At 46.0% G+C, this 23,605-nt stretch overlaps 1 protein-coding gene and 3 non-coding genes across 7 annotated transcripts in view; all 4 read right to left on the reverse strand.

Moving 5' to 3' along the window:
- The window catches only part of SLC66A2 (solute carrier family 66 member 2), a 98,764-nt gene extending 87,117 nt beyond the window's left edge, over positions 1-11,647 (reverse strand). The window contains exons 1-2 of one of the 4 annotated variants that reach the window (XM_006258247.4): positions 11,501-11,647; positions 10,032-10,239 (exon numbers count right to left, since the gene is read on the reverse strand). In XM_006258247.4, coding sequence (XP_006258309.1) covers positions 10,032-10,234 — 203 coding nt within the window. In that variant the 5' untranslated portion in view covers positions 10,235-10,239; positions 11,501-11,647. Of the gene's footprint in view, positions 1-10,031; positions 10,376-11,312; positions 11,412-11,500 lie in introns of those variants that run through there. The other 3 variants (XM_019490454.2, XM_059724304.1, XM_019490456.2) reach the window with 3 other exon arrangements.
- Positions 11,648-21,862: 10,215 nt separating this feature from the next.
- Positions 21,863-21,934, reverse strand: TRNAW-CCA (transfer RNA tryptophan (anticodon CCA)). Its single transcript has one exon. It is a non-coding gene; the product is annotated as a tRNA-Trp (tRNA).
- A 241-nt stretch (positions 21,935-22,175) lies between these two features.
- On the reverse strand, positions 22,176-22,247 carry TRNAW-CCA (transfer RNA tryptophan (anticodon CCA)). The gene has a single exon. It is a non-coding gene; the product is annotated as a tRNA-Trp (tRNA).
- A 267-nt stretch (positions 22,248-22,514) lies between these two features.
- Positions 22,515-22,586, reverse strand: TRNAW-CCA (transfer RNA tryptophan (anticodon CCA)). The gene has a single exon. It is a non-coding gene; the product is annotated as a tRNA-Trp (tRNA).
- Positions 22,587-23,605: the final 1,019 nt, after the last annotated feature.

Below are 23,605 nucleotides of genomic sequence, written 5' to 3' on the forward strand. Positions count from 1 at the left end.
AGGCTGCAGTTCTATTTACTTTTTCCAGGAAAGACTGTGGTAGTGCTAGTTCCCTCTGACTGATTCACTAACATGCTTCAGTCTTGACCCAGAAGGAACACACTTGAGTCTCTCCTAGCCCATTTAAGCCCTGGTACATCCATTGGGACCGCCCCCAGTGGTATTAGACTCTTGTGATAAATGCTGCCCACTTCAAACAACGAAACATAATTGCCTCAGGCTACCATGCATCAGATGACGAGGTACAATCCCCATAAGTTTGTTTCATGTTACAAGGGATCGGGAAGGAGTCAGAAGGCTCTACTGCTAACGCTGAGTCATCTACCCTTTTAAAGCTAATGATTATTGAAATGGCACAGAAGTCACATGCAACTGAAAGTAAATGACACAATTCTTATAGTAACTGCAAACAATATATGAGATATAGATTTAACATATCACAGCACACACAGCAGAGTTTACACCACAAACTGTCATTATCAGTAACCATTCCTTCTTTAGGTGACATGCATTTTCTAGATACTGTGTCTATCTTATCCTAGATAAGATAAAACTTACAGAGCATCCATTTTGCTCAGTAGTATTAAAAATGAATGTATGGGATGGGGGCCAGGGGAGGAACACATTCCAACAGGCAAATTTTAATTTGTATATGAAACTAGGTTTCAAAAGCTGGTCTCCCAGTAGCACAATACTACTGTTTTGGCATCCAGATTCAAAATTCTCCCTGTCTCCATTCCCAAAGAAGAAAGCACCAGGAGTGCTGGGAAGGCAGGGAAGACTAGAAGACCCTGGTGTTGCTATTTAGGTTTCAGGAGCTGCATTCAACCATCTTTTCTACCTGACAAAAGTTGTTGCTCATATTGTTATTAAAGCAGGGACTTGTGGATGGGAAGGTTCAACAAACTTTTTCATACGGGGTAGAAGATTCCATAAGGTACAAAGGTGCCCAGGGAAAGAGGAGCTGTAATGTTAAAAGATCCCCCACCTGCTTTAAGCCAGCTGGAAGCTCAGAATGCTATCACACAGCAAAATAACTATGAAATCTGCAGCATGTGGAGGGCCCAATGGCAGATTTAAAGCACTTTCCATGCTTTTTTTACTTAAGGTTGCCTATAAACATGGAGAGAGGCTGCTTTGACGCACTGTAATTACAGCACATCAGAGCAGACTCAATTCATCTAATCTGCTGGAGCATAGTAATTACCATGCTCCAGCAGATTCCAGCATCACATGTATCAGTGTCCCCAAGCTGAAAAGTGGTGGCAGGGGCACTTTAACTAAAGTTCGTTCAACAAGCTTTAGCTAAAGCACTCCCACCACCATTTTTCAGCATGGGGGCGCTGATACATGTGATGCTCCAGGTGCTTTAATTAGAGCAGCTCTCAGATCCACTCAAATTAAACCACCTCCACCCCCACCACCACTCCCAGAGCACATGTATAAATGCCCCAAGATGTTAACCATCAGAAAATAAAATGTAGTTCTTGAAGGTGCAACTGTAACAAAAAATTTTAGTAGTATTCAGTGGATCTTAGTCCATGTGAAACTGAGGAGGACTAAAAACCTCATCTAAAGCCAAGTGATTCCAAGCAATTTCTAACAGATCATAAAGTAGGGACCTCAAGAGATCTAATCCAACCAGGGATCAAACCTGCAACCTTGGTGTTATTAGCACCACACTCTAACAAACTGAGCTCAATAGCTATATACCACAACAAGCAGGCTTCTCCATGTAACTCCACCAGTACACCTAATACCAGCTGCAACAATCCTGTTACAGTAGCCCTGAGCCAAACTTGAACAAAAACTGGAAATGTCATTGTAAAACTGACAGACAATCTAAAAAACAAGAAGCTGATGAGACCAGCCTCATCTTCAATAAAATCCAGTTTGGTTGTTAATGTTCAAGAGGCAAAAGAACAGCAACTCTTCTTTACTAGGATGCCTTTAAAAACACAACACAAAACTTGATCGCAATTAGGGTGCTGAAACTACCATCTATTGTGCGACTCTGGCCGCATAATTTCCTAATAATCCCCAAACTATCTGTCTCCATCTATTGGTTTTTTTCTTATAGCTAGATTGTAAGCATTCTAGGGATAGAGACTATGTTGTGTTCAAATTGTACAGTACCTGCCAGTACACTCCTGATCCACAATCAGCACCCCTGGGCATTACAATAATATGAATAAGTAACAACAATGACCTATGACAGTATTTAAAACTCAGGTCAAATCCTTCTGCTGTAATACAAGAAAGAAACAGCAATAACCTATGACAGCCTTTAAAACTCAGGTCAAGTCCTTCAGCTGTGCAAATAGATTGTAAGCTGGAAGGAAGCTGTTACAATTCAATGCTTTGCTGCCAAGATCATGAGAAGGGAAAATGTTGCAGCACTAAAATGGTAGCCAGCAGGAAATGTCACAGAGAAACTCACTTCAAAATACTAACTGCCTGGTGAAATCTGCCCTTTGGTATGTGGTCCTTCATAACATAAACTGGTTTAAGTGATCAGAAACTGGTTTAAACCTGTAACAGAACAGAAGCTCAGTGCACATAAACCAGTTTCAAAATGGTTGAAATTGTTTTAAGATAAACCTGGCTGAATATAGTATCAGACTTAATTGATCTGGGTCAAACCAGTTTATGACACTTCTGTCCCAGACCCTGGTTCAAGTTAAATCAGAGTCCCCCAGCATGCTTTCCATCCCTGGGCTGGGGTGGGCTGTCTGCTCCAGAGAGCAGGGCTGGCCTCACCCCTCTGCTCCCTGCATGGAACAGTGAGGGCTGGTTGACAGGGGGAAGCCCGGCTGAGGATGCACCACAGTGTGCAGAGGAGGCGACTGCCCCCCCTAGGCAAACTCCAGGTAGGGTCTTGGGCCAGGGAGGAGAGTTAAACACTCCCCCACTCACATTTACAGAGGCACCTGGAAGCAAGAAGAGGAAGTGATGAGCAACCCTGCAGAGTCCTGATACTGTGATGCTGAACTGCAAATCCCAGAGACCTCAGGGGGGCAGCAAGAAAAGAAAGTGAACACATAGCCAGAGAGCTGTGCTGTAGCAGCCCCCAGCTTCTGGCCTGAGCATGTGGCTGCACTTCCTGAATCAAAGTAAATGTCTGTTCACTTCTGTTTCAATTTAATCTCTGCAGTTTAGACTAACCTAAAAGACTGAATCAATTCAGCCTCAGGCTTTTTGACTGTCTGTACCTAGCCTCAGGGTTTACTTCAAGATGAAGAACAGAGAAGGACCAAACTAAGAAAGACTTCTGCAGTCAATAACTGGGTCTGTTATAGGAGATACATTGGATAGAACAATTTCCCACTACTACATTCTCTTTGCTGGGGGACTCCTTTCAACTTCATCATCAGTTCAGTCTTATAATAATGACCAGCAACTTTTTGCCTGTGAAGCTAAAACAGGCTTGAGAGAGAAATTTTGCCCAGCCTGCAAATAGTTCTGTCAGCAGCAAGCCCTGGATCACTATCAGAAGCAAAGAACTGGTAAGAATGAGAAAAACAAACAAACAAACAAACATATTTGCAAGTGCCTGCTGTTCTCCTTCATGCTGTGCAAGCTAGTCTGTGAGGTTTTTGGTACAGACATCATCCCTGTGATCTGGGTTTGAACAGCACCTAGTACAACCAGATCCTAGTCAATGGCTTGGGTTCTCATTCTCTACAGTAATAAAAACAAATAATAGTATCAATCAGGGAGCCTAACTTAGGCAACAGTGGGTATATCTACACGTACCAGTAAAGCGATGTGATAAAATCTGGCGAGTCAGCTGTTCCCAGGTGCAGCATCTGCACATTCAGACGCTACGTCTGGGACCGCAGCACTTTGAGCCAGGGTAGAGCAGCCCCAGGCTGGCAGGGGACTCAAACGGGGGGAAGAGAGGTCAGCCCCAGGCTCCGGGAGATGGCATCATGTGGTAGATGAGTTGGCTAGGGCACCATGGGATTAGATGGCAGGCAGGGGTCTGGCCCCCTGCTGCCTGGGCTGACCAACAAAATGTACACTCGGGACAGTACTATCTTACGGCAAGGTTAATTAATCTACTGCACTGTAATATGGGCACTTGTGTGGACAGTGATGTTTCTAATATGGGCGCTTGTGTAGGCAACTCTGCAGTAAAGCGCACGTGTAGATGTACCCAGTGAAGCAAAAAGCTATGTCTTATTGGGCCAGACACAGATCTCAAATCAATCCTGACCAACTAATTTCAATGAACTCACTTGTCATTGGTTACAAAATACCAGATTCCAGCCCCTTTTGGATAAAACAGAGTGGAGACCAAGTGTAACAGACTTACAAAAATTAAGCTTGCAGGTGAATAATGAACTGAATGTTTACAAATAACATCAGATATAAAAAACGGATATCCCTTAAATTTGCCGCAGCAGCTTTAATGAAGGTCATTTCTTGAAAAGAGTTCCAAGCTTGCAGATTTCTTTTTTTGGGAAGGGTGTGGGGGTGTAGGCTGAAACCGTTGAGTGACTCTGAGATCACTGCTCATCAGACACGGTATCCCAGATAATTTAGGAAAAAGTCTGGGTGTAATGTTTGATTGGCTAATTTAAGCTGATAGGAACCTTTATCTCCAGGCCCACATATAAGTATTCAAATATATACTACAAGCTCAGAAACTGATGGCATCTTTTCAGTGCCTTTGACTTAGGGGCATCATGCCCACGGTAACCATCATTATTCAGTTAAAGTCAGTTTTCCCATTACAGTTTACACCCAATTTGAGGGCTTGCCTCCTCAGAGACTTTAATGCATACCAAAACAGTCATTTAAACATGCAAAACAGATTAAATGGTTCATCTGTTTGCTTGTTTTTTAAAGCAGTCAAAGAAATAATTTTGCGAAATTGTAAAAGAAAAATGGTCTCAGGGAATTACATCTATGAATTACATAAATGTGTTTCCCCTCCCCTTCACCCAACACCCCTCAGTCAAATTTTGAGCAAGTCAGCTGAGGAAATGCAAGTTAGGTTGCATGTCACTATGCCCATCTTACAGCTGGGGAAAACTGAATGCATGAAGGTTAGCTGGCAGGCTAGTGGCACAGCCAGAATAGAAACCAGGTTTCACACATCCCAGTCAGTAAGCTCTGTCCATAAGACTGCCAATTTAAAAGGTAAGTCTGGTTTCTGTATTTTTTTATTAGTACTAAAGGCAGCAGCATTTCAACCTGCAATTTAAAACAAACAAACATGGGTAATTTGATATAGCAGTTAGTACTTTTCTCATGGAGAAAACAAAAGATTGCACAACTCAAAAAAATTCCACCCTGCTGGGAACAGCAAGAAGCAATACTATTTTTGACTGATCTTACTCAATAGGAAGTAACTAAAAACGCCTACTATCTACCTTAGGGACGTCCTTCCAATTTTCATTCCTTCAGCTTTCTATTTATTCTGATTAACTTGAAACAAACTCTGAGCAATTTTGATCCCTAAGACATGTACATCAAGCTTAGGAAAAGTCACACGTGAGCACACACACACACACACACACACACACACACACACACATGCGCACGACTGGTGGCTCCTGAGTGTAGGGAGGGCACAATTTGTGGGCGGGCCAAAAGCCCCATATCCTCTCCTATACTTTTGTGCCATGGCTTAGTGTGTTCCCCTCCCCTCCACCCCCCCACCTGCTCAGCAAAAAAACTGCCCCATTCTAAGTGGTGCCAAGTCAGGAGCCAATCCCAGGGGGGGCATGTGCCCCCCCATCGCCTGTGCATGTGCACACATGCGCACAGACGCTAGAAAATTCTTCCCTCCTTGCAATCCCACCAATCATTCAGGTCCTTCTTCTATATGCTTGGTCCTGCAAAGCAATGAACAACCTAAATGCCAGATTGGAGGCAAGGCCCTGAATGCCATTTCTATCATATGACACCGGATATTTTAGCAGTTACACACAGCATTTTGGTCTACCTACAAACGGAGTAACTCAAAGACAAGCAGCAGACACTTTGTAACAGCAGCATGCATTAGGATGTCAAACAGGTTCTCAAAAGGGATAAAAGTCTACCAACACAATACTTCTAAAGCCAGAACAGACATTAAATGATCAGAAAATGTATTGTAGGAAGGACCTCTGTCTTGATATAGGCATAGACCATATGATCCAATCAGAGGCTTAAAAAAGAAAAAACAAGTAGTACTCATTTAACTACTACGATGCAATGACAACAAAATAATAAATAATCCTGGTTTTAGTGTCCAGACAGTCATGTTCTTTGAGTGCTGATCTTGTCTAGACTGGTCACAAAGCAACACCAGCAGTCAGATATACATGTCCCATGGGTGAAAGAATTATCACAAAACTAAATATCAGTTAAATATTGTATAGCAAATATAATAAGTCACCAACCTGCTCCATGACAAGTTAACACATTATATGCACGTTGATATGATTAAGAGAATGTATCTTTTAAAAAATGAATCTTGCATTTGCATACTTCCCTCACACACATTTGAAGACTGTTACCCCACCAAAAAACCCAAAAAACCTCTCAGCACTTAACTGTCTTACAGTGGAATAGTTACCTTAAATCTTGAGGAAATAAATAACCTAAGGAAACACAATGCTGTTTTAAAATCATAACAATTGTTTTACAGTGATGCCAAACATCTCTGTATCAGTGGAACTACTTACATAGTACAGGGCTATTCACTATGAGCAAGGGTGGAAGAATCAGAAACTTCAGGCTGGGCAAACTAAGAGTGTATAGAACTTCACTGAACTTTATTTTAATGAGAGTGGCTGCATCATACACTTTAAGCATGTTATAGGATACATCCAGTTTATAGCTCTGACAACACTCTGAATCATGTCTGTGTGTCCTGGTCACAGCAGAGGCCATCCATTCAAAGCAATGCAAGGGGTCTTTCAAGGGATCAGAGGGCAGAACAAACACAAAGCTAATGTCCTTTAATGCAGTGTTTCTCAACCAATGGGTCACAAGAATATATGAAAGGGTTGTGGACAAACTTTCAAAATGGATTCTTCTTTAAAGAAGAAAAACATGGGAAACTTGCAAGGGGTTGCTTGGGGCTGCTTGGAGCCCACCCCCTGCCCCACACACAAACCTTCCCCACACACCCACCCCCCTGCCCCACACACTGTGGGGCTAGGGGCAGCGGGTCAGGAGTGAGGGGCACTGGGTCAGGACTGGCCACTGATGTTTACAAAAGGGTCCTGGTACAAAAAAAGATGGAGAACCACTGCTTTAAACAGATCCATCAATAATGTATAAATACTGAGAGAAGCCACATAAGCCATCACAACCAGGTTAAAATACGTATTATAATAAAGACCCATTTCCTCTCTAAATTTACACATTAGACATGGAAGTTTTCTTACCTGAAATTTGATTTTTCATTATTTACACAATTTACTAGGGGTTAACTGACAGATTTTTGGGGCCGATACCAATAGGCGATTTTGAAGAAGGCAGACTGGCCAATACCGATCCAATTTCCAATACGCAGCTCTTCAGCTTGAAAAGCTGCATCTAGCTGGTATGTCTGGTGTGGTAGGTAGAAAGGGAGGGAAAGGGGTGGAGGGGCAGATCAAGGTCCCTGAGGTGAGGGAGGGAATGGGAATGGCACTGGGGCTGACCAGCTGGGGCAGGGAGGGGCATGGGACAGAGCAACAAGCAGCTTGTCCTGGTGGCAGGGCATGTGACACCCCCCCCAGGCGATCTGCATGGTGGAGGACAGGCAGCAGCTGCAGGCTGGGGCCGAGGCCAGGGTGAGCATGGGACAGAGGTGCAGCTCGTCACAGGGGCACAGCTCCTACCACTGTGCACAGCTCATTGAGTGCTTGTCTGGCGGCTCCTGCCGCTGCTCCCGTCACTCGTCTGGGAGGGCACAGGGGGGGCATGTGCCCCCAGATCTGCCCAGACAGGAAAAGCCCAGCCTCAGCCCCACCCCCGGATAAGTGACAGGAGCAGTGGTGGGAGCTGCCAGACAAGCACTAGACGAGCCGCGCAGTGGTGGGAACTACTCCTTCCCGCATCCCGCGCGCACTCCAGCTGGGCAACCTCTGCCTAGCCCCAAACCCCAACTCCACACCTTCCCACACTGAAGGGGCCTTGATCTGCGCCCCCATGTCCCTTCCCCCTCCCACCACACCAAACTGACCAGCTGCCTGCAGCACTCCACGCTGCCGGCTTTGCTCCTCGCTGAATACGTGCTGTGCCACAGCTGCATACATGCATTTATCAGATAAATTATTGGCCACATCGGGCCGATTTCCGATACAGAAAATTTTCTTTATACTGGTGCTGATCCAATATCGGACCAATGTATTGGTGCACCTCTACTATTTACTTTTCACATCTGTCTCAGACTGAGTGCTTAAGATAGACTAAAGTTAAGGATTTTGTAATTTCATAGTGAGCCTCATCCTAAAATGACAATTCACAAATGCCCAGCAACTGTACAGTTCCTCCATGCCACTGACAGTACTTGCATACACATAAATGCAAAGTACTGATGTATTCTAACTGCCTCTAGTGTCACAAGTGTTTGCACAGTTTTAAAAATATAATGTTTACTTTGACCTTTCCACTTCTCATTTTTTTTCTCCCTCACTCATCAGTTCGGTTCCTTCCCCCCCCTCACATTAGTCCGTTAGTTGCTTTCTCTCTCTGCTTCCTGCTTATGCTTCTCTGCCATTGGTTCTTGTCTTCTCTTGTACTCATCTCCTGCCTCCTGCTCCCCGGTAAATACAGCTCCAGCCCCACAAGTAGTTCCGATCCCACTACTGACAGCTCCTACATCTCACTCTAGCTCTGGTCTCAGAGGACAACCCCCATTTCCTCTACTCCTCAGCATCAGATTTTTTAGATGCTTTTATAAGAACCCAGGATGCTTTTTCCAATTAAAAGCCTGAAAGAACTTTAGAAGCAGTTGGAAACAAATAGGTCAGGAGTGGCTCCTCCTATCAGCTCTCTGCAGATTATGTGCAATGCTCCATTAGCCAAATTACTCTCAGATTAGTTTTTTCTATTTGCATTCACTTTCCAATCAATTACACGTTTAGTTTCCCAGGTGTGCTCACTCACAGTGCAGGAATATTCAAGTTACAAAAAAAAAAAAAAAAAAAAAAAAAATGCAGAGGAACATAACTTTCTAAAATTTATTTTTACAAGCAGGGAAAGAAACTGTGGAAATATTTAATTTTACTCCATAAACACAAAACAGAAAATCTGTTTCAAAATCTAGATTTTGAATGTCAAGAGTACTTTCTACATGAGTGTTTTCTAAAACATATCTGTTTTTATACGGGATCTTCTTTATTTTAGGTTGCTTTTTAAAAGAGTGGTTCTTAAATTTTTCAGCACTGTGAGGTGCTCTTGTCCCTATGAAGCCCATCCATGGGACTTCACATGCCTGCAGGAACTACTGGTGTGAAACCACACTAACTGCAATGGAGATGACGAAGGATCCTGGTTTTCTGACAAAATAATTCCCCATTTTTGGATTTAAAAAAGTAACCCAAAATCCACATTTTCCCATGATTAAAATTTAATATAATTTTTAATGATGGAAGGATGTGGATTTTGGGTTACTTTTTTTAATCTGAAAATTGGGGGGGGGGGGGGGAGTTAATCAGAGAAAACCAGGATCCCTGAAGATGACTTATATGGAACATTATATTTTGCAATGTAACATGAATGGGAAGAGAAGGGAATGAAAAGGGAAAGATGTATTATGGATTAATCCAATTCTGAGCTACACTAGTGCCCTCTTTCAACCTAAGAGGATGAGGCTTTGAAGTGTAACTTATTAACGCTGATAATCTCACTAGGAAGATGCAAACAGATCAAGCTTGTGCAGTAAATTCCTCTAAGGTTAGTGCAAATGCATCTACTTACACTGGGACTGTAATTAACTTTACCTCTTTATAGTTGCATCCTTGGAGATTTTGCACCCAAAGCTTTGTAATCAGTATATAAAACTGGCTTGAAAAGGGGGAAGAAAAGAGTTACCTACTTACCAAAAAAGTATCCTTAAAATATTTGCAACCAATAATACTAGACACACGTAAGTGGAGAAGCCCTCTGCATTCTGTGTCCTTTTGATGTCTCTGTACTGGGGGATGTATGGCACCACACCTCCAAAAACCATGGCACCAGCTGCACCCCAGGAAACCAGCTGCTGCATGGGAACCACCAGCCACTCCAAGCCATTTGTCTCCATGACAGCTGGAAGAAAAGAATGTAGCACCAGGACAGATGCAAACAAAGGGTCTCTTTTCACTTCTTCCTCAGACCTGGTTGATTTTAGTCATACACCTGGGGCGATCTCCTGCCATGCTTATGTCATCCCTTACACTGTAACCTAAAGAAAGGAAGCAGGAGGGAAACGTAAATAACCTGTCAGCAGGAATACAAGCCCCAAGCCCTACATAAGTGCCCGATCAGGTCAGAACTCCAGCTACAGTACCAGGTGTGAGTCCTGCAGTAGGAAAAAAGCAGCGAGCAGGGTCAAATATAGTACACCAAGTTCTATCACTGAGCCCTGACTCATCTGGTCACCAATGAAGAGGGGTTATTTTATGCTGGGTCACTTCATTTTGTAGGACTGCAATCCTTATGAAAAGCACTGATTTGAAAGCTCTGACAACCAATGTCCTGTATACCCACAAAACAGGTATGGCACAGCACAAGCTTTCCCACGTTCTTCAATGGGCTTCAGTCCCAACTCCAACAACCAAGACCAGGAGGGAGAAAGCAGTTCAGACTTGCTCAGCCCTGGGCTTCTTTCCCATGAAAACCAAGAGGAATGCAGATTATACAGAGCTGGCTGAAAGGTGGGGACACTGCTCCCCTGGCTGCCAGACCAAGCTCATCTCACACAGCCCACAGTGGAGTTCTCGTGGCTTGGCCTTCTGGCTTACAGACGAGGATGCCTACAGCCAGCTCCGTTATGTACAGCCACCGCACAAACCCTCAGACTTCTTTCAAATTACCACCACAAAAAGAAAAGAAAAAAAATCACAGGTTGGGCAAAGCGTGGGTGCTGGAAGCAGAGCAGGGAGGTCAAAAAGAGCTGGGAAATAAGTTGGCATCTCACTGCCACATGGATCAGGAGGGTGGGGGAGATGGGGATAAACGACCAGCGGGGGGGAAAAGGACCAGCAAGAACATTACCAATGCCAACGGAGTGCAGGGAGCTGGAGGCCAGGGCAAAGGGGTCACTGGAGAAAAAGAGAGGTTGATCTTGATCCCCACACCCCTTAGCACAGCAGGGCGGTACTTTCCATGCTATTCCTCACCCCCTTCCTCCGACAGGCAGGGTTGAGGGTCGGGGCCTCTCTCTGCAGCCTGCCCCCAGCCCAGGGGCGCAGAGGACAGAGCAGGTCTTGCCTGGCCCATGCACCTGAGCCTCTTCATGGCCCTGCCTGCCCGCCCCAACGTCCCCGACAGGGATGGGACGGAAGCCCTCGCAGCCCCCGCCTCTCACCTCGGGCCGCAGCAGCAGTCAGGCCTCGGGTGGGCAGCGGGCAGAACCAGGCCCCTCCGCGCCCGAGTCACTCATCCCCCTGCCTGCCGCGTTCCGAGACATTCACCGGCACCCGGGGCTGCCTCTGTGACATCACAATCACCAGTAGCGTCATGAAAGCCCCGCCCCCTCCGCTGCTGCCCTGCCGCCTTTCCTCAGGTCCTAGAGCCGCCTGGATGAGGCAGCGTTCTAGAGAAGGAGAGGGAAGTGTAGGTGAGACACAGCCCGCACCCGCCGCCTCTGCGATCTCAGGCTCCCGGGGACCGGGATTGACGTGATGGCATCACAGCAGAGCCCCAGTTTACGGATCAGGGCCCCGCTGTGCTCGGCGCTGTACAAACAGGGCGCAAAAAGAGCCTCCTCCTCCAGTCTAGTCAAATGCTCAAGTGACTTGATTAGGCAAGTCAGTTCCATCCAGGAAGCGCATTCCTTCACTCCAGCCAGGAAGAACACACACCAACTGCAGAAGCTTCCTCAGCCTGATGAAGGGTTTTTAAACCAGAAAGCTTGCTAAGAACATTTTTTTCCAGCTGTTTAAGTTGGTCTAATAAAAGGTATCAGATTCACCCAAAGAACCTTGATTAGGCAAGGAAGGGTGCTTTACTCAAGATGCAGACAGGAGGCAGCAGAAAGGCCAAAGGAGGAAATGATGATGGATTACTCTTCTTATCCACTGCAGGCATGAGATAGTGCAGAGAATTTAAGGCCCCCGCCCTTTGACCCCCTCCACCAATAACGAGAGGAGCTGACCCTCTGCATGTGCTCACATGCTTCTCTCCCATTCTTCTCAGTGTTTTTTGACTTCCCAGATTATGGTCCTGTCCTTTTAAGTTTCCTTCCTGAAGAGTTGTCAGGCCTCCCAAAAAGCCTCCATGTACCAGGTTTCCTGCTCTCCCTTGTTTTTTGCCTCCCCCCAGTATATCTTCAAGAGGTCACCTGACCCCCAGTTGTCTTTTCTGCTTGGCACGGGGGGCTGGACCCAATGATCTTCCAAGGTCCCTTCCAGCCTTACAATTATGAATCTATAAATCTAAGTATGCTAATAAACACATTTATTCACATACACCAAAACTACCGTTTACAGTCTCATTCAAAAACCTTCCCCTGAACATATGGAGGCTTTGCGTTATTTTGCTAGAGCTACTCAAAACATGGGGATGATTTTTCTGAAGGAGGGAAATATAAAATGTACTTTTTTTTTTCCAATCAAAAATTCAACCAGCTTTAGCTTTCCCTGTCCTAATGTGGGACAGGGCAGAAATGAGGACCCAGGACTGTTGGAGAAGAAAACGAATGACTCAGAACTAAAACGAACTATGTTTAGTGGAAGTTAAATACTAAGCTGAAGAAGGTGGCAATTTTGAACAAACTGAGAACAATGCTTTTAGACAATCAAACTTAAAAGTAGTTGCATCACTATTTCCATTTTCTGTTTCAGACTCTCGTGCCTTGCACTCCCTGTAGTCTTTCTCAGTACTCATCACATTTCACAATGTAGAGTGAGTTTTCTGCAACAGAATTTTGGGCTGCCTTGCCTTGTGGTGAGCTTAGGAAGGTAAAGATCTGCCTGCTTCAGTGCCTCTAGATACCTTAATTTTGCTGCCATAAGATTTGTTTCTGCACAGTACAACTAATCCATACCTTCTCACAGCGTATTATTCTAGCATTAAAATGTACAGTGGTATATAAGCTACGTATTCATAAGGAGAAGAGTTAGGTGTCAGCATTAATAAAAGACATACCTGAGCTATTGTGCTGTGGATACAACTGAACACTGGTTTGTAGCTGCCTTAACCTCTTGTGTGGTTAACATTCAGTGCCATGACCCACTCTTCAATTTGCTGAAGTGAAAGATGCACAAGGAATTATCTTCTATTAATGGCATAGCTAGATGCTCATAGCTCTGCATGGATACAAAACTCTTAATTAAGACCAAACTGTTCAAGAACAGCAGGGACCACCTCCACCATAGGAACCTCTGATTCATTCCCACTTCACACAACTGGATATGTTATTGGTCTGTTGTTGCTCTCTCATGTTTGGATGGCAAGCAAGGCTGCCCAGAGATATGTGTGTTTGAACATCACAGAATGCATCACCAGCAGTATCATGGCATTGACTTCAGTATTGCAGTCAGGTAACAGAAAAAGAGTAAGCTTCCCACCTGCCATGCAGAAGTGACAACGCTAACCAGCTATTGTGGCTGTGGCAAGAGTAGAATTGTCTGCTGGAGAAGTAGTGCTCATCTGAAACTTGAGAAACAATTGCTCATGCATGAAAGACTTGTCTTTGTCTTGTCAATGAAGAGTTCAGTCACTTGCATATCTCAGCACAACCAGAGAAAGGGAATAGACCTAAGCAAACCTTATGTGGATTTCTTTTTCTAGCTATTGGATAATCAGGAAGGAGAGAATCAATTCCTTACCTAAAAAGACCCTGTACTAAAAGCAGAGGCTATTAGAGAAATAGCTCCATTCAACTGCAGGTCATGAATCCATCTACATCAGTCATTGCATCATGTATCAGTGAATCAGAAGGTGAGCATATTTCTCCCAGGGTGTGGAGGAACTTCTGATACAAATCCCACCTGTTTTTGGAACTGCACTGCCTGCTGAAATGACAAGAGCAGAGAGTATATCTCATGTGAGCTCTTAGAAGGGTTATATAAAGCTTTTTATTATTTACTGACTTAATATTAGTGCTATAGGGGAAATTAAAATTAATATGCAAGCATCATTGGCTATAAGCCAAGAGCTAACATGTATAATATTGCTGAAAAAGTAGTATCAAGGACCATAGTGATACAGTCTTGGATACTACTTGGCCAAAGAACAGCAATAACCATGTTTTTAGATTAAGAAAATCCAATAGCAATTATACCCATCAGAAAGCATGCTTCCTTTAAGCAAAATTAAAAGCGGTAAACAGATCACAGACATTATAAATGGAGTTCAGTTTAGATTTAGTACTGTTGATGTCTGAGAAACCTTTTTCCTACAACTTTGTTCCATAAATTACTATTCTATATTAGGCCAAAAGAAATACGCTCACCTGTGATCCTGCAACTGAACCCATGTGGGCCAATCACAGGTAGAAAATCAGCAAAAGTAGTGAAGTGAATGAGTCAGCACACATAGGTCCAGTTTTAAGAGCGGAGCCTTAGTAAATTTTTCACAATGATTTTTGCTGTGCTTCTTAGAGAACTATTTGCTGCAGGTGGATTATTTGTAGTAGCAAGGGTGCCCCACTGCTGCAGTACCCTGAGCATATAGGCAGCCTGTGGGCCTTATCTACTGATTTAAAAATAGAGAGAGAGAGATAATAAAAGCACCATGTGGGCTGTGTTTGACAAATGCTGACAAATATTTGACAAATCCACACAAACAAGTGGAAAAGGAGCCTTAAATGGAGTCCAAACCATACAGCACAGGTTTCAAACAAATCTCCTGGTTGTACGATGAATGTTTGAATGCAGAAAATACTGTATGAAAATTCTTGAGGTTGCCAGCACACCTTTCAGTTATCACCATAGCCATACTAAACAAATACATTCATGGTGTGATTTTGAAAGAGTATTAACAAATATTTCTAAACGCTACAGCATGTTTAAGTAGGTCAGCTCACTCACTCATTCCCATCAAGATGTAAATACTACAGCTGAGTCCAGGCTCTCTCCCACCCCACCCACGCATCAAGATCTGGTTTCCCTAATGATTTCATCTTTCTGCTGGGTAGAAAAGATATTTCCTCACAAAACAACAATAATCCCATGATCTCATGCTCCACCCAACAATCCCTTCATTACTTTACTAACATGGAGCTTAATGGTGCTACAAAAATACATTTACGATGTCGGAAGTCACCAGATGGTGACTTCCGCTCACAAACAGGGAAGAATTGGTGATAAATGTAGTAGTGGATGGCGACTTGGGCAGCAGTGACCATGAGATGATTGAGTTCAGGATCCTGAGGAAAGGAAGAAAGGAGAGCAGCAGAGCAAGGACCCTGGACTTCAGAAAAGAAGACTTCAACTTGCTCAGGGAACTCATGGGCAGAATCCCCTGGGAAGCCAGACTGAGGGGGAGAGGAGTCCAGGAGAGCTGGCTGTACTTCAGAGAAGCCTTATGAAGAGTACAGGAGCAGTCCATCCCAATGTGCAGGAAGACTCTCAAGTATAGCAGAAGACCAGCTTGGCTTAACAGGGAACTCTTCAGTAAACTAAATCACAAAAAGGAAGCTTGTAAGTGGAAACTTGGACAAGCAACTAAGAAGGAGTATAAGAGCATTGCTCGGGCATGCAGGGATGAAGTCAGCAAGGCCAAAGTGCAACTGGAGTTATAGGTAGCAAGGGATGTGAGAGGTAACAAGTAGGGTTTCTACAAGTATGTCAGTAGCAAGAGGAGGATCAGGGAAAGTGTGGAACCCTTACTGAATGGGGAAGGCAACCTTGTGACAGAGGATGTAGAAAAGAATGAAGTGCTCAATGCCTTTTTTGCCTTAGTCTTCACGGAGTTGTCAGCTCCTAGACTACGGCACCAGGCAGCACAGTTTGGGGAGGAGGTGAGCAGCCCTCCGTGGTGAAAGAACAGGTTAGGGACTACTTAGAAAAACTAGATGTGTACAAGTCCATGAGGCCAAATCGGATGCACCTGTTGGCTACAAATGTCCAACTTGGGATCCTTAAAATTCTGGTTTATTAGGCGGATTGAAACACTGTAATGAAGTTAAATCATAAACCTTGGGGCTGGTCCCCACACACATGCACACACATAGTAGCAAGCTACAAGAGTCAGGTATACCTATCCTACAAGCGCTGAAGTCTGCTGTTGATGGCCAGTCGAGGCTTCTTTCAGCGTGGTGTTATCCTCCAGAAGGGGGTCGCCAGCTGGTCTTTCTGGCTGGACAGGTCGGGTGCTGGTCAAGTTGGAGATCAAGAGGGTGCCGCTGAGGGTCACTTTTCACTGCTTTTTATCTGTCTTTAGCAGACTTTGGTGACTCCCCAGTTTTCAGGTTTGCCCAATCCAGGGGTCATTGACCCTCATGGGACTTTCCCCCTCGGTGGCTACTGGATGGCATCTGTCAGCCCCAGGGGTCGTCCGCATGTACATGCAGGTTTGGGAGTCCGTTGATGAATTTTGAATAGGGCTCTGGGAGCGGTCGATTTGGAGATATTCAGCCCAAAAGTTGGTCCCCAGTGTTGATTAACTCAGGCCAGGGCTTCTAGCCCTTGATCAGTGACGTTTAGAGGTTTCCCGGTTGTTACATTGTCTTCTATTGAGTTCTTCCGTTGGTTGATCTGCGGTTTCCTTAGGTGTTAATTGCTGTCTGCTGCTACAGTGTTACACATTCAATCACTGATTCACTCGCTCTTTCAGGGGCCAGCCTGATACAGGGAAGCGGAAGTTTGACTCCTGCCCTTGTTAACATTGTTACTAAACACATTTATAGTTGAAAGGTGAAGAGTATAAAATATAAGCTACAAATGCCATGGCACACAAATAGATAAAAATACCAAAATACACGGGGAGATACAAAATGCACACATACAAGTTTTAAAACACAATTCCTTATCTTAAAGTGAAAGAAAGAGGAAGGAAGAAAAGGTAGAAGAGGAAAAACATATTCAAAGAGGGGAGAGCAAATGCAGGCAAGAGGAAAAGGGGGCTTTCTGCTACACACCCAACGGTGCTGAGGGAGTTGGCTGATGTGATTGCAGAGCTATTGGCCATCATCTTTGAAAACTCATGGCAATCAAGAGATGTCCCAGATGATTGGAAAAGGGCAAACATAGTGCCCATATTTAAGAAAGGGAAAAAGGAGGAGTCAGGGAACTACAAACCAGTCAGCCAATCATGTCTGACCAACCTGATTGCTTTCTATGATGAGGTGACTGGCTCTGTAGATGCGAGGAGACTGGTGGATATGGTGTACTTTGATTTTAGCAAGGCTTTTGATACAGTCTCCCACAGCATGAACAACACATGCCCCCAACAGCTGGGGGGCACGGCAGCAGCAGAAGTGCAGTGGCAGCAGTAGGAGCGCAGTGATGGTAAGCCAGGGAGCTCCTGCAGATGTTGACGGTGCTGTCGGTGGCAGGGGGGGATGGTGAGTGCCAATCAAGGGTGGCCAACCACCCTCAGCCGCTGCTGGCTGCTGGCAGTGGCAGCCAGCAGGGATTGCATACTGTGTGCAGATGCCACCAGCGGTGTTGGCGGCAGGGTGGCAAGTGGCGACCACCCGCAGATGCTGCTGACAGTGTCGGCAGCACCTTTCAGTAGGAGGTGCACCGCCATGCTCGGGGGTGCACATCGCCCCTGTCCTACAGCATTCTCACTGGCAAACTAAGGAAGTATGGGCTGGATGAATGGACTGTAAGGCAGATAGAAAACTGGCTGGAGCTTTGGGCTCAGAGGGTGGTAATCAATAGCTTGATATCTAGTTGGCAGCTGGTATCAAGTGGAGTGCCCCAGGGGTTGGTCTCGGGGCCAGTTTTGTTTAATATCTTCATCAACGACCTAGAAAATGGGATGGACTGCACTCTCAACAAGTTTGCAGATTACACCAAGCTGGGGAGAGTAGTAGATTCAGGGCTAGGATTCAGAGTGATCTAGACAAATTGGAGGATTAGGCCAAAAGAAATCCTATCAAGTTCAACAAGGACAAGCACAAAGTCCTGCATTTAGGACAGAACAATCCTATGCACCAGTACAGTTGGGGGGCTGACTGGCTGGGCAGCAGCTCTGCAGAAAAGGAGCTGGAGGTTACAATGGACAATAGCCTGAATATAAGCCAGCTGCGTGCCTTTGTCGCCAAGAAGTCTAACAGTATACTAGGCTACGTTGATAGGAGTGTTGCCAGCAGGTCAAGGGAAGTGATTATTCCCCTCTATTCTGCATTGGTGAGGCCTCATCTGGAGTACTGTGTTCATTTTTGGGCCCCCCACTACAGAAAGGATGTGGACAATTGGAGAGAGTCCAGTGGAGGACAACAAAAATGGTGAGGGGTTTGGGGGAACATGACATATGAGGAAAGACTGAGGGAACTGGGCTTATTTAGTCTAGAGAAGAGGAGTCTGAGAGGGTATTTAATAGCAGCCTTCAACTACCTGAAGACGGGGTTCAAAAGAGGATGGAGCTAAACTGTTCTCAGCAGTGGGAGATGACAGAACAAGGAGCAACAGTCTCAAGTTGCAGCAAGGGAAGTTTAGGTTAGATATTATGAAGAATTTCCTAATATCTAACCTAAACTTCCCTTGCTGCAACTTGAGACTGTTGCTTTTTCACTAAGAGAATAGTAAAACACTGGAACAGGTTACCCAGAGTGGTGGTGGAAGCTCCATCCTTGGAGGTTTTCAAAACTCAGCTAGACAAAGCTTTGCCTGGGATGATCTTGCTGGGAATGGTCCTACTTTGAGCAGGGGGTTGGACTAGATGACCTCCTGAGGTCCCTTCCAACCCTAACTTTCTATGATTCTATGGTATGATAGGTCCAATTAAGGCCTGCTCACAGAAATCTTGCTTAACAAGTGCCTGTTGTTACCATGGGGCAGCTTTTAGAAGGTGTTACTAGTTGGGCTGGAGTCCTTCCATTGAATTCAGTGGTCTTTGAAGTTTGAAACAGCATCAGGAAAGTATGTTCTACTTAAGACAGAAAGGAAACCTCCTAGGCAGAGAAGGAACCTCCTAGGCATAGCTAGTGCTTATAGGGTACCCATACACATAGAGCATTAAATAAAATCAAGTGTACATGTCTCACAAGACAACCACTCTCTCTCCAGTCTCTCAGTTCTACTCCTCAAAGGGAATTTACAAAACGCCTTTCGTAGACAAGCCTAGGAACTTCATTTCACATATCTGCTGGATACAAAAAATCATCCACTAATTATAGAAATTGGATTTATGGCACATTATAACCTGTCTGCCATCTGATAACCCCAGGTAACCTTTCTACATTTTACCTGCTATGCTACATTTTATCACAGGTCAACATTCCCTTTTTTGGTCCCCCACCCCCTCACCCCCACATCTCACACCCAATAACTCCTATCCCCTCTGATCTTTCCTGCCCTGTATTTGCATTTTCACAGACCTGCATTTTGCATATTGGCTTAAGCTTCTATTCGACCCTAGAGGGTACACAGACACCAGCAGACTCTGAAGGGTCAGTCTGAAGAAGGGTGTTTGTGTACAAAAGCTTGTAAAAACAATGTTTCCAACTATTTGGTTGTTCTAATAAAAGATGTCATATTTGCCCAAATAAACTTGTCTGCCTATGTCCTTAGACCAACACAGCTACAACCAACACTCCTGAAAGAAGTTATTCTCTTTACACATTAGACACTGGCCATGTCTACATGAGTGGCAGACTGTGCAGTTGTTACTGTGTAGTACTTACTTATGCAAGAACTAAATGACAGTGCAGTAACTAGTGTTACTGCATAGTACAGTCACCGCATGATTTTTTTCTGACACTACTGCACAATAACAATGAGCTACTGTTACTACTGTGCAGTATCATTGCATCACGGTTAGTGCCCAGCAATGCTACTACGTGGTAACAACGCAACACTGCACAGTGGGCACATGTACACATGCACACTTACTGCACAGTAACCAAAATGACTGCACAGTACAGGCGCGGATCTATATGAGCACACTTGTACTGCACAATAAATATGACGACTTATGAAGACTTGGGCGTAAATGTACGTGTGGACATGTCCAGTGAGAAGGAGCAAGCACACACCGGCAGGGGCAGGGGGTAAGGTGTGGGAATTAGAAGAAAAGGACGTATCTGTGGTTTAACGCACAGCTGCTTGTGACCTGCAGTCAGACACGCTGCACTGGCACACTAAGGTTATCAGAAATAGCCCTCTGCTGTGCCTCCCCTTCAAGACCAAGCAGCCACAGCTTTGTGACATTTTCCCAGTATCTTGTAGAAGGTTTCATGGCATGGGAGCAGGCAAAGCGCTTTTCCCACTGCTTCTTATATTATACCCAAGATGTCTCTGGGGGCTTTTATTTGATCTGAAGAAGTACAAGAGAAGCCAAAGCTAGTTCCTCCAAACTATACTGTGATTTATTGGGATGTCATCATCAGTCACACAATATTCACAAGAGCAGCTACATACAGCAGAGAATACATACACTGACATATATTCACTACCCGGTGGGAAGCCCTCAGAAACCTTCCTCCAGGCTTCAGGCAATTTCCAGTCTCTGCCTTTGTGTGGGGGAGTTTTATACAGTTCAGGTTTCTGCACTCCTGCCCATTCCTCTGAGATAAGGGTCTCTTGGCCAATTCAGGAGGGAGCAAGGAAACTGTGTCAGGGGTTTGTGACCATTGTTCTTTCCTAGGGTGGCCTTATTAGCCTTGGGTGTGATCACTGGCCTGTGCATCTTGACTCCCTTGAAACTGTCCCTCACAATCTGCTTCTCTCACAGGGTAAGCATTGGGATTCAGGCTGGACTGCTCCTGGGGACAGGAGTGTAGTGACACACAGAGCCCAGCCAAAAGCAGGAGGGGCCTCCAGGACTCCCCACACCCCCTTCCTAGTATCTTGGGGCAGGTTTCACAGCTAAGGGGCCAGGCAAAGAGCTTTCCCCGCTGCCCCTTCCAAAAGCCACAGTGCAGATGGGCATGAGAGGCAGCAGTGCTTTGCAACAGACAGCAAAGCCTGAATTGCCTGGGACCAGAAGACAGAGGGGACCAGAAGACAGCTACACATTGGCATGTCACTTGTGAGAGCCTGCCAAGCTGTTCCCAAAACGCACGCACACACAGAGTGAGCATATCCCACCTAAGGCGAGCACAGGCACATACACACACACTCCTAGGGTGAGCACACACACTCACAGACACAAACACACCTCCTAGGGTGGGCACACATGCATGCATACACACCCAGGGCAAATCTGTGTGTGTGCACACACCCATCCCCCTAGGATGAGCACACACACAACTAGGGTAAGCAGACCCCCACTAAGGTGAGCGCACGCACACACATCTAGGGCAACTGCAGACACACACACCTGCAAGGGTGAGTTCACATACACGCGTACACACGCACCGAGGGCAAGCGTGCATGCACGCACACACACCCCTTTCAGAGCGAGGAAAACCGGCCGGCTCCTCGGGGAAGGAGGGGCGGCAGCAGGTGGGGCGGGTCCGCGCAGGCAGATCTGGCCATGCCACCTCCCGCCAGCCCATGACCACGGTCGGTTTTCCCCCTTACTTGCCTTTGCAGCCTATGCAGTGCCCCCATCCTCCCGCGCAGGGGCACAAGCCCTGCGAGCAACGGCTGTGAGAGGCAGAAAAGGGAAGTGACCCCGGTGTGATTTGAACACACAACCTTCTGATCTGGAGTCAGACGCGCTACCGTTGCGCCACGAGGCCACACGGGGAGTGCTCCTTCCCGCTCCTTGGAAGGCTGCGTCCCTGCCACAGCCTGTGGTTTCCGCCTCTAAAGCTGCGTCCCGGCAGCTGCCCCCGATCCCCCAACCGCGCACCCATGGGGCTGCCACAACGGACCTGCCACCCACACACCCCCTGGCTGAGGCAGGCCCCCGCCCCCAAATCAGTGCCTACTAAAAACGCCTGGCACCTCCCAGCTTGCTGAGGGAAAAGGGAGCACCGCTGACCCCGGTGTGATTTGAACACACAGCCTTCTGATCTGGAGTCAGACGCGCTGCCGTTGCGCCACGGAGTCAGCTACAGATGGAAAAAAGCCACACCTCCCCCCTCGTTTTTTTGAGTTAAACCCCTAGCCTAAAGGGTGTCTCCCTCCCGCTGGTACATGAAGAAAGCAAGCCCTGGTCATGGTTGAGCCTTCCCCACAGCGCCGCTCCCCATAGCTCTGCTTCTGCTGCTCGCAGCCCCAAGAGAAGCAGAGGGGGAGCCCAAGGCGAGACAAATACACGAAGGGAGCCCTGCACTATATTGTCCTCGACAGAATTGGGTCCAAAAGAGGCAGCTATGACCCTGGTGTGATTTGAACACACAGCCTTCTGATCTGGAGTCAGACACACTGCCATTGCGCCACAAGGTCAGCTGAACACAGGGTGGCACTGGCCCACCCTTTCCCTGAACCACCACAGGGCCCGCCTGCCCTGCCACTGTCCTGGGACCTCCAGGCTCTCCCCTACTCAATCCTTCTTAAGAGAAACGCTTCCCACAAAGCACACTGCAGAAAGCAACCTAGAGGGGCAAGAAGGGGATCGAGGAGCCCCCCATGGCTTCAGACTGCTGTGCTAGAGGCGCTGCTGACAGCCCCCAAAGGGAACCCAGGAGCCTGGGGAGCGTCCCTTCTGCAAACACCTTCGTTTCATCACAGCCATTTCCTTCCATATCTTCTAATATTTTCCACTGGCTTAAAAAAATAGACAACTAGTTTGATTCAGATCTCAGCATTTTCTCTAGCAGCAACCTCGAGACCTTACAGAGGACAAGCCCGTTGTCCCGCATGAAGTACCTGTGAAGGATCCAAATTACCACTTTGACTCTTCCTCTGCCTGACCAAAGGTGTTTGTGCATGAAAGTTTGCAAATAACATTTTTTTCCAACTATTTGGTCTCATAAAAGATCCTTGTGAATCTGAGTTTGGATCTTAGCATGGCACTAATAGCCTTTTCCCTGCTTGATGCAAGGCTCTTGATGTCCTCCATCCCAAGGTGATTTTGACTTGCATGTACCTTCTAAGCAGGAGGAGATAAATCTTTGCTTGACTGACTATCTTTTACTGTTGGCTTTAGTCTGCTGGTTTTAGTTTAGTCTTACATACAGTGCTGTAGTACAGAGGTTCCCAACCCCTGGGCCACAGCCTGATACCAGGCTGTAAAGGGTTGGCTGCCAGTCCGCAAGAGGGTCGGCTGCCAGGCCAGAAGTCCAGAAGTGACCAGCAGACTGCAAAGCAGCAGCCAACACTTTTTTATACTGAGTATAAATAAGTTATGAACATAGCTGAGCTGCTTCATTGCCATAGGGAGGAACTCTCAAACGAGGATCTTCTTGAGCTGGATAAGGAGCGCCATGAAGAGGAAGAGCCTATGGAAGAAAATGAAAGGCCCT

This window comes from Alligator mississippiensis, chromosome 3 (assembly GCF_030867095.1).
Source record: "Alligator mississippiensis isolate rAllMis1 chromosome 3, rAllMis1, whole genome shotgun sequence".
In the NCBI taxonomy this organism is placed as follows: Eukaryota; Metazoa; Chordata; order Crocodylia; family Alligatoridae; genus Alligator; species Alligator mississippiensis.